At 29.8% G+C, this 11,572-nt stretch overlaps 2 protein-coding genes across 3 annotated transcripts in view; both read left to right on the plus strand.

Moving 5' to 3' along the window:
• The window catches only part of LOC129911895 (fasciculation and elongation protein zeta-2), a 90,019-nt gene extending 81,975 nt beyond the window's left edge, over window positions 1-8,044 (plus strand). For both annotated transcript variants that reach the window (XM_055989898.1, XM_055989897.1), the window contains 4 exons: window positions 1,298-1,722; window positions 3,649-3,864; window positions 3,924-4,013; window positions 5,364-8,044. In XM_055989898.1, coding sequence (XP_055845873.1) covers window positions 1,299-1,722; window positions 3,649-3,864; window positions 3,924-4,013; window positions 5,364-5,446 — 813 coding nt within the window. In that variant the 5' untranslated portion in view covers window position 1,298 and the 3' untranslated portion in view covers window positions 5,447-8,044. The remainder of the gene's footprint in view (window positions 1-1,297; window positions 1,723-3,648; window positions 3,865-3,923; window positions 4,014-5,363) is intronic.
• A 1,195-nt stretch (window positions 8,045-9,239) lies between these two features.
• Window positions 9,240-10,674, plus strand: LOC129911896 (argininosuccinate synthase). Its single transcript, XM_055989899.1, has 3 exons — window positions 9,240-9,451; window positions 9,509-9,754; window positions 9,819-10,674. Exons 1-3 carry the CDS (start codon window positions 9,278-9,280, stop codon window positions 10,632-10,634), a joined length of 1,236 nt encoding a protein of 411 aa, XP_055845874.1. The 5' UTR covers window positions 9,240-9,277; the 3' UTR covers window positions 10,635-10,674.
• Window positions 10,675-11,572: the final 898 nt, after the last annotated feature.

Here is an 11,572-nt window from a genome sequence, read left to right on the forward strand (position 1 = left end):
TATAAATCTAAGGTAGGCAACTGAAAACACAATGTCAATAAATAACTATAAGTTTGTAAGGCGTGAATATTGAAAAGTCTTAAATAGTTACATTGAATATTTGCATAGCTTAAATTTTTTTTTATTATTTTAAAATATACAAAGTTAATTCTTCTCAATTATAATTATTTGAAAAGTCTTGAATAAATACAGGCTTTTACATATTATGTTCACACTTTGAATTAAATCAACCCTTTTGTAAATTAAATTTAAGATTTCGCAGATTATGTTAATTTATTTACAAATCAAATTCATCTTTTTGCTATTCAAATTCGGAGTAATAATAGGTAAATGTAGAAACCCCACTATTAGTGATTCAATGAATAGAACTCAAGATATAAGCTTTTTTGCAGCTTTGTTTTTAAATTTTCTTTGTTTATGTTTTGATTGTTTATATGAACTATACAAACTCTAAAAAAATATGGACGATATGATTAGTTTGGAATGCTAATGTCTTGCGTTAATCGGATCGTTAAGATTGAAGTTTTAAAACTTAGGAAAATTATAGAGCATATCAGTTGCCAGATTAACAATGTGAATTAATAAATTCAAGCATTTAATAGGCGAAAGGTTGGATTTGATTTGCAAATGAATGAACAGAAAAAACTTTAAAAAGGAATGATTTAATTTGCAAATTGATTAGTTCATTTTGCGGAGGGAATTATTATGAATTTAATGGTAAGCAACCTGTAGGTATAATAAAATGAAAAAATTAAAAAAAACTCTCAAATCTGTTGAAAATTGACAGCTTTAGAATTTTTGTAATGACTGAAGGAAGAAAAATCGTTTTAGGCTCCTAAATTCAGATTTTGGGTATTCAAAGAAATGTTTCATTAGAGCGACCGGTCCTACAAAATAAAATAAAATAAAATAAAATAAAATAAAATAAAATAATAGGTTCCACGCAACCTAAGATGAGGTCTTTCATCAGGGCGCCTAAGATGAGGTCTCTCAGGGGTGCGCCGTGTCGCAGCCATCTTTTGTTTTGTTTGCACAATCAAGGAAACTGTTGCGCATTCTTTAAATTCTGTTTTTTATTCTAAAATAAGCTACTTTTTAAAATTATACTCGATCTATTCAATGTTAGGTCCCAAATAACAATTTTGCCTTATTTTTGTTGCTTAATTCTGTAATTTTTTATTAGAATAGCATTTTCCTACTCCTCATTTCTAAAAAAATTGATTTGTTCCTTAAGTTCCTTAAATAAACACCAAATAAGGATATATAATTAAAAGCATATATTTTTTTCTTCTTACAGAATGTGGTGGACAATTACTGGCAACTTTGGAAATATTCTCCCAATCGATTGGTCCAAATCCTACACCCGTCAAATGCACATGCCAACTTTGAATTTGGCTGAAAATCGTCATCAACAAAACACTAATACCACTGCAGCAGATGGTGGTAACAATGGTATAGCTGCACAAACCCCAAATGGTATTTTGGATGAATTGAATGACCTATCTAGCGAAGATGAGGCTGTTGCCAATGATTTGGATATGCATGCTTTAATATTGAATGGACTTAATCCAGAACACGAGGAACCGATAAAAACTGTTGAGGAAGTTATCAAGGAAATAGATGATATAATGGATGAGGCCACACCTTCCGAGGATGATATATTAGAATCAGAAGTCATGGAGAAAGCAAAAGAGGTGCTGGGGGCACCATTGTACGCAGATAGTAAGTACAAAATATATTATTAATTACGTGCAAAAATAAGAAATGTCATCTATTCAAGTAAGATTGAATAAGTGTTGAGTCGTGAAATTTTTTAATTAATGTGTTGAAAAGTGCAGAAATAGTAATAGGTGACCTTTGACCTTATCATATACAGTACACTCAATAAAACTCAAACTTCGATTAATTTTACAAATTCTTATGTGAATGTTTATGTATATGTATTCCACTGACCAATTCAATACTTTTTTAAATGTTGCATAATACATAATACATTTTAAATCAAATAAAAGCAGCAGGAATTGTTTTTTAACACGTACATGTATAAGGTGCACGTTATCATGAGTGTGTTAAAACGAAAAAAAAAAAATAATTCCTTCTATTCATGAAGTGTGAGCTTTATTGAATTTCCGGTATCAGATCAATGTCCTCAATGTAGAATGTGTACTTATTAGGTTTTAATAATCCAATTATTTTGAAGACTAAAATACAACAAGTACGAAGTACTTTTGACATTCTGCTGAGTCATAAGGGAAAAGCTGTTAATCCTTTGTTGCATGTTTAGTATGTTCATTATATGGAGAACAAATTAAATGTATGCACTAGGGCAATTAATTTTAACCATGGCTTGGTTTGTTAGTTTTCTTTTTTTTAAGGAACATACTCTAGATAGGTAACTTTTATTGCTTTAGACATGACTTTTCAGAAATTTTGCGTCTCCTGGGAATTCGCCCATATAAGGGAATTTGTCCTTATGCATTTGATTTCGGTTAAAACATTTCTTAAAATACTTGTTTAAACATACATATATGAGGGTGACCTATATTGATTTTGTTTAAATATATCTATTATTTTTTAACAATTAAATTTACAAAACCTAAAACCCAACTAACAATAATTCAGTAGATTCAATTCAATTCGTAGCATTCAAATCTCTTGTCCAAAGGTGTTTTGAGTTTCAAAAGTTTTAAAAAGATAGTCTTGTACTTAATGAGTTCTTATTGTTGCTGTTTTGTTACGCCTCCAATTTTTTTCCCCGAAATAAAACTCAATAGTTCTATATATTTCGGCACAAGTGCCATTATCAGGATCTAACAAAATAAACAGGAAAACAATATAAGTTATATAACATAATAAATACAGTAAATATTAAAAAGATAAAATTATAAATAGTGTACCTTAAAATAGTATATCACAATTTACTTTTTTACAATTTATTTTGAATTTTGATCCGAAATATACCTATAGATCTTTCACAAGAAAACTATTGAGTTTTGTTTCGGGAAAAAAATTGAAGGCGAAACAAAATAGCAGCAATAACATTTATATATTTTCCGGCAAAACAAAATCCGAAATTTATCAATTCTATATTCGGGTCTCTTTTAAATTATTTTCTTAACTCAATTTTCAACCGACTTAAAAAATATGTACATTTATAATAAAATATTGACCGTTGTAATACTTTTATTTGATAACTCAAACTCAAAGATCGAATTAGATCTGGGAGCAATACAGCATAATTATATTTTAAAAGTATTAAATTGGGACACTCTGACGTAAGCGTAATATTGATTTTTTTCAAAGTTCACATTGATATCTATTACTTACAATGAAACAAATTGATATTATTTTGTCTTTCCATTCCAATTTACCATTACCACAAAAGATGCTTAGATCATCCATGCTTTATTTCTAACTATGTTGGTATGTATAAATCGGTAGGGGATTTTTTTTAAATATGTGAGCTGTTCTAAGATTTTATTTCGCTCTCATTCATGTAATAAAAGTGTACATTTATATTTCTGCAAAATCGACTCTAAATCGTCTAATTTGATATTTTTGTTTCTGCCAGTGAAAAACACATACGTAGTAAATCATACAAATTCTTATCATTCTCTTTTTAAATAAATTCTTTTTCTCTTTTTACAGAACTACAGTATTTATCAATATCTCAACTCAATGAATTATACATGGAAATGGAAGTTCTTATTCAGGAATTCAGTGAAACACTTATTAATGAGCTGGCATTGCGAGATGAATTGGAATATGAGAAGGAATTGAAAAACACATTCATTTCATTATTATTAGCCGTACAAAATAAACGAAGGCAGTTTCATGTTGAAAAGAAGCGTGGAAAATCACAGGGTAAGTTGCAACAAATAATATCTATGTAATTATTATTCATTAAATGTTTTACATTTTAGGTCAAGACCCCAAATATCTCACAACCGTCATTCCTTATCATATGGAAAATGGAACCCCAAACAATCAAGCATTACAGGTGTTGATAAAAAGTAAGTATAGAACACATAAAAAACATTCAGCAAACGTATGTGGCTGTTTTATCAATATAAAAAAAATTCTGTAAATCATTCTTATCCACCAATGTTTTGCATACATTTACGTTACAAATGATATTTCAATTTAACGCCATTCATATTTCCAAACCCCAAACTGCCATTCCTAATTAAAATGCATATCTTTTTTTTTAAGAACAAAAGGAACTCCATGATCGCATTAGGGTAGTTAAGGTTTCAAAAATTGAATTTGGTTTTTTGTAAATCCTCTAATCCAATTTCCCGATGTAAATTTTTGGGGATTAAAGCTGCTAAAGACAAGCTTTCAGCAAATAGGATATAACACTACCCTAAATCAATAAAATTCACACAAGACCTGTTGCCGGTTCTACACTTTTTGTGAACTAAGTCTGTCAAATGGTCAAACAAGATGTTACAAATACAACAAACTTAAGGTGAAATAATATAACCACATGCATAGCGACTAACAGATCTGGCCAGTACTAGGTCTGAAGCGGTCTAAGTGTTTAATATCTCTAAGCAGATCACAAATCGGCTCCGTAACAATACGCCTTGGAATCTATTCAAATGATTTAAGAGTAGCTAAAATGTGTGAGCATTCGTAACACCACTTCATCTTCGGTTCGTCTTCATTTACACTCCCTTTGTTAGCTCCCTCCCGCAAGGCGCTGAGCTGCTATTAGCTCGGCACTGCGAGTCAGTGTTATAAATCCTTCAAACTCGTTCACTGACTGACCCGGAAATTATCTCATAGCTTTGAAGAGGTGCTTTTCTAAGAGCAAAACTAAGAGTGCAGAACTTTCTTGCATCAATTTAGTTTTCAATAAAAAGTTGGTAGTCTGGTTTGCCATAGACTAGACAACTCTTAACAGAACAACGGAGCGGGATATTGGTGTTTAACTCGCAAAAAAAAGTATAAAAACCATTTTCAACTGGTGGAGTGGATCAGCTTAGATACTAATTTAAAAAAAAATAGGATTTATAAATACCTGTCTTGGAACTGGAAATGAATGAGTGAGGCAGTTCGCATGAACAGACTATGTAGTTGGTGTTTAACAGATTACTATGTTTACAAAATCGACAGGACAAACATTGTCCTGATTTATTTCCACATAAAGCGCAAAATGTTTCGTGATCGCTGAATAACAAATCCCTTACACGATCTTGAAATTAAACAGTCGATAAAAAAATTAAAAATTCGTTTTTTTCTTATACCGTATACGTATGCCGTACTCAAATACTATATTTGTTATTTTGATACTAACATATTTATAAAACATAAAAAAGATTTAATTTTCTAAAACAATAAATCGATTTTCTTTTCAGTTCTGAAGGCGATCAATGAAGACAGTCCAACAGTACCAACATTACTTACAGATTATATCCTGAAAGTTCTGTGCCCAACATAGGTCGAGGCTAAAAAATTCTCGCTTAAACAAGCATTAATTAATTTCAAAAGAAAGAATAAGAAATTAAATAGATTAGTTAACACTTTTATTTATTAAGTAAAATAAATTTCATATAAATATGCAAAAGCAAAAAAAAAGAATATATATTAAATAATATGCAACACCACTTTGCAGTTTTAAAATTAATTTATTGAGATTACACAAATATACAAAAAATTAAAAAAAAAATATTTTATTGCTCTAGATACAATACAACAATAACAAAAAATGCACCGTATCTCTTTAAACAAAGAAGAGAAAAAATTCTTTTCATAAAGATAATTTTAATTTGAAAACATCAATAATAAATTTAAACTGCCTAAAAAAAGCAATTTATAAAATATCATTATAAAAAATATTTGTACCAGCTTATTTATTTAAAGTTTTTTATTGTGATTTTTTTTTTTAATTTAATTTAAAATTAATGCCATAAGCTTACACCAGGCTTTCATTGAAATGCAGAATTAATTCTTTAAAATTCATATTAAAAAAAAAAAATTGGTGATTATTTTGATACAATAAGTTTTTATGAGAGAATTAAGTTAAAAAAAAAATTTGTATAAATTTCCCTGAAAAATTCAATGGTGTATTTGAATAATACCCTCCCTGAATAAGATTAGCCTAATGCGAAATATGAAGTTCAGGATTATCAATGAGAATATTTAATTTCTTTCACAGTGTTTATATAATTTTTTGTTAATATTTGGTTATACCGTAAAGATGCATTTTTTTAATTTGTGTACATGTCCATAATGTACAGTTTTAAATAAAATAAATATAAAAAATAAAACAAAAATTGTATCTATTGATGTATTTAAAATATTTAAGTCATAATTTTAATTTGATTGTATAGCTTAGTCGTAATTTTTTCTTTTAAGGTATAATATATAATTTAATATTAATTTAATTTAATATTTTTGGGCTTTAAATATTTATTATTGAAAAAATATACCAAATGGTAAATCAAGGTTTGAAAAAAATTAATTTCTTTTTCCGTTAAAGCATGTAGAATGTGAAATAATCATGAAGTTGGACTGATCTACATATTTTCTCTATGAAACCCATCAAACGTTATAATGTATATCCACCAATAAATCTATGAATTGATATTCAGCTCCTTTGTTGTTTAAAATATCTAAATGAAATACCAGTTTAAAACCCGATCTAAGGCCTACCGAGGAGTAACAAATTTGTAATCGTGTTTTTTTTTCAGCATTGTTATGATCTCAATGTCGAGGAGATCATAACTCTCCCACGTATCTGCTTCACACTAGTGACCCACCTGTGGGGTTCGCCGGGTTGACCTCAGAAATCTGTGGAAAGCCTGCCGATTTTGTATTGTTTCATTTCTGAGGCCAACTGAATGCTGGTGTCTTTGCGTTTCCTTGTACCTGGAGTTCTTAAGCCAGGAATAAAACCTAACGTACTTTTAAAATGAAAGTGAAGTTAATAGAACGTTTTCCAGATTGCAAACGTTGAATACTAATGTTGAGCATTTTATTCTTTTAACATTTCAGTACCAATTTCATGTCTTAGACTTTTCCATCTACAGTAATTTAATTATATAAAAAAATAAACTTACACATTTAATTTGCCATTAATAAAAATGATAATTATAAAACAAACAAAATACAAATTATTTTATTCAAATACTCAAAACTTAGCTTTAAATGTAATTTTTATTTTTAAGTCATTTCTTTCTATTCTGTGGTATTATTTTAAATCTTAATTGCATATAATAAATATAGAAATTTATAAAGATTTACGCACATTTACAAGTAAAAGTAAAATTTATACTTTTATCTACTTCACTGTTTTTACTCTCCTCCGAATAATCGAACAAATTTTGACCAAATTTTACATTTTATTCTCTCTTATTGGCTAGATTTTTTAATGGGAAAAATAATAATTGGTTTTATTTCTCTCACACTCGGCCATTCATACGGTACCTTTGAAGAACAAAAAATATATATATAATAAATTTTTAATAAAATTACATAAATCCCTTACAATTTCAAAAGAAACTCAAATTTACTAGGGCTATTGAAGCTTCTTTAAACTAGAAAAAAATATTCAAGTCAGTGTTTATTACAACAAAAATAATACAATGAAAAAAATTAAACAATTGCATAATCTTTAATTTAAAATCCAGTTAAAGTAGATGAAAAAAAATATTTAAATGAAAGAGTGTTAGCTTATTTGTATTTACAAAGACACAACTAATCATAAATGTTTATGTAATAAATAAATATATTTATGAAATATTACAAAATGCAAAAAAAAAAAGAAATAAGTTTAATATATCCTACACAAAATAAAAAGCAAGATATTTAATAGACAAAAAATATAATATTACCTACCTAGTGTAAGCAACATTAAATAAAATACATTAAAATATTATCAGAAGTAATGAAAAGTATCTCAAAACGTATTTAAAGAAAAAAAGTGCTGAGCTAGAAAATGTCTACATATTACGTGTATTTAGAAACTTTAAGTAGAAATAAATACAAAGTCAATCGTATTTGCTGTAAAAATAAAAAAAAACCGTTATGATTGTAAGTGTGTTTTTTTCTCTAAAATTATAAATATTTTATTTTGATTTATTAGTTTATTTTTTAAGGAAAGAATGATGAATGCAAAATTACGTAATACAAGTTCATTATATGTATTTAAATAAAAGATGTGCATTTTAAAATGATAAATGAACCCACAAAATATAATTCAATGAAATTGCTTCAAATAAAAATAATTAAAAAAAAATAAAAGATTTTTGTTTCCGTTTTTTTTTTTTTTTATTTGAAGAGATATTAGAAATGGCGTACCAAGAATTCTTTCCCCTTTTTTTGAAAATAGGCGAAATTTTGCGACTGTCCATAGCCTGCAGTCAAATTGGCTGCGTAAATAAGGGCCATTTATTATTTTCTTTGATTGAGTCTATGAGAACAATAGTGGCGTAAGCCATAAAATTAAGTTTTTAGCTACGGAGATTTAAGATACAGGCTTTTTTTAAACAACACTTTTTTGAGTGCCGTCTAGTTTTGAGTGTATCTAGCCGCATGAATCTATTTTTTGTATTAAAATAGATATATTAAAAGAACCATTTTTATGAAAAACTCATTTTTGAAAAAAAGTGGGTTACGCCACTATTTTTCTCATAGCCTCAATTAATGGTGGAAGTTTTTATTATCTACTCATTTCATTCTCCTAATGTTGATTCCTGTTGGGCCCTTAATCTTCAGGGAAATTTTCTTTCCCTTGGAATATTTTTTCCCCCGGAATTTATTTTGCGATCGTGAATCTCCCTCGGAATTTTTTCCAGGGAACAAAAAATCGTATGAAATGTCGTCCAAATTCCACTTGAAAATTGATGGCCGATATCAATATATTCCCAGGGAAACTTTTTATGAACATTTTCGATTCCATGTTTAAAACGAGGGAAACATTCCCAGGGATATTTTTATTCAGAATGCAAAAAAAATAATAAGGTTACCAGCTTCGGTTTTTCTATCTTCGCGTAATCATTCAAACAGAATAAAATATAACAAATACAATACTGATCATTTAGATTATAAAATAAATATAAGAAAAATAGATAAGCATCATGGAGACATTGAGTGCCGCAGAAAGTAAACAAAATCATCTATTTGCTGGAGCTTCGTTAGCAACTTCTCTTTTCTTTATCATTGAAATTTGAAAGGTTAAATTCTTATCAGTAAAGCAAATATTACAATATTTTTCTTAATATTAAAATCTCTAAAAAATTAGTCTAAGTTAGTGTGAAAAAAGATTCCAATGAATACATCTGACAAGGTTTTATTAGCTTACTCGGGTGGGCTGGATACAAGTTGTATTCTCAAATGGCTGCAGGAAAAAGGGTTTCAAGTTATCTGCTTTATGGCAGATGTTGGACAGGAAGAAGATTTTAACGCAGCAAAAGAGAAAGCTTTTAAGTGTGGAGCTAAAGATGTAAAATGAATCGAAAAATTTGAATACTCAATATTTTAATACATAAATCTTGTATAGGTAATTATTAAAGATGTTAAAGCTGATTTCGTAGAGAATTACATTTGGCCATCAATTCAAATGGGACTGATTTATGAAGAACGTTATTTATTGGGTACATCATTGGCAAGGCCATGTATTTCAGTGGCTCTGGTCGAAGCTGCCAAGTCAATAGGAGCAAAATATATTGCTCATGGTGCAACTGGCAAAGGCAATGACCAAGTCAGGTTTGAAATGTGCGCTTATGCCTTGTTTCCAGAAGTAAAAGTAAATTATTAACAAATTCTTATCATAATGTTGTTTTGTTTATAAAATATAAAACTGATTGCAGATAATTGCTCCATGGAGAGATGATGAATTCTGTAAGCGTTTCCAGGGGAGATTAGATTTGATTAAGTATGCGGAACAGAATGGTATACCAGTGAGTGCAAAGCCCAGTGCACCATGGAGCACGGACGCAAATATCTTGCATATTAGTTATGAATCAGGAATTTTGGAAGATCCATACCAAATAGCTCCCGATGACCTTTACGAAATGACTAAAGACCCAAAATTGGCACCATCGAAACCTTATCGGTTGAAAATTCATTTCAAAAATGGTCTTCCTGTTAGTGCAGATGATACGCAAACTGGAAAATCGTACAAAAAGCCATTGGAAATTTTGAAATTCCTTAATGAAATCGGCGGAACGTATGGTATTGGACGCATCGATATTGTGGAGAATAGATTTGTTGGCTTGAAGTCACGAGGAGTATATGAAACTCCTGGCGGTACAATTCTTTATACAGCACACCAAGATTTGGAGGTGTTTTGTTTGGACAGAGAAGTTTACCGAACCAAGACACACCTGAGAGACTCTATGGCTGTCTATGTATATAATGGATTTTGGTTTAGTCCTGAAGCCGTTTATACAAGAAAATGCCTTGAATTATCTCAAGAACATGTTAATGGAGAGGTTATAATGGAACTTTTGCCAGGTTATTGCAAGCCATTGGCTCGAAAGTCATCAAAGGAGCTTTATAATCAAGAATTGGTTTCGATGGATGTTCATGGAGGTTATGTGCCAGCAGATGCAACTGGATTTATACGAATTAATTCGGTTAGATCAACAGAATATGCAAGAGCATATGGAAAATATAAAATGTAAATTTCAATCAGATTTGTCAAATAAATTTTTAAATCTAAAATTTTTGCAAGCATGTACCTATTTTTTTTTTAACAGTTAGTGTTAAAAAAAAGAAAATTGGAGTTTCAAGGAAACATTATAAAGATGTTACAAATTATTTGAACCGCTTTATACGTCAAATATTAGTTTCGTGTCAAAAAAATTAATGGAGATGTACAAAAAAAGTTGTTTTCGTCATGCCGGCCGTCTGTCCGTCCATGCGTCCATCTGTACCTACATCGAGCTTGGGCCTAAACGGATCGATGTATTTTCTGAGATCTGGTAGGGTAGATTTGCCTATTTTCGGCCGTCTCCAGTTTCCCGCCACCTTTCGGAAAATCGTTATGATTAGGGATTTCATTGGGTTTATTCCAAAATTTTGCTCTTATGCTGTTCTCTTATTTGTTAGAACAGGATACGAAAATTTGGAATAAACCCCTTCGAAATCACTAGTTAAAACGATTTTTCGAAAGGTGGCCGAAAACTGGAGACGGCCGAAAATAGGCAACCTCCCCTATACTGCCCATAATATCGTAAAGGCCCTAACTACATTTAGGTGTGTTTTTTTTATTACCTCTTAAATGGACAAAAAAACGCCTCGGGGCTTAACCTGAAATTTTGGCAGCACTGTATATTGAATGTTCCGAAAATAACAGACACAACCAAAATTTAGAGTTGTCATATTTTTCGCTTTCGTCATTTTCTTGTATTTTTCATGTATGTTTTACAAAGAGATACGATACACAAATGTATGCTAGCAAGACTATTTTCATACATTTTGTCCGTCCAAACGTGAGTTTTCACGTTTTTAAACAAATTCTAAACAATTTATGAAAAAATTAGTTTGGTAGCACAGATTTAAAACTCTTCAAAAAGTTAAGCCCAGAGAAGTCTCCGGCAACGGCGTATACAGGGGGGGG

This window comes from Episyrphus balteatus, chromosome 2 (assembly GCF_945859705.1).
Source record: "Episyrphus balteatus chromosome 2, idEpiBalt1.1, whole genome shotgun sequence".
NCBI classification, from domain to species: Eukaryota; Metazoa; Arthropoda; class Insecta; order Diptera; family Syrphidae; genus Episyrphus; species Episyrphus balteatus.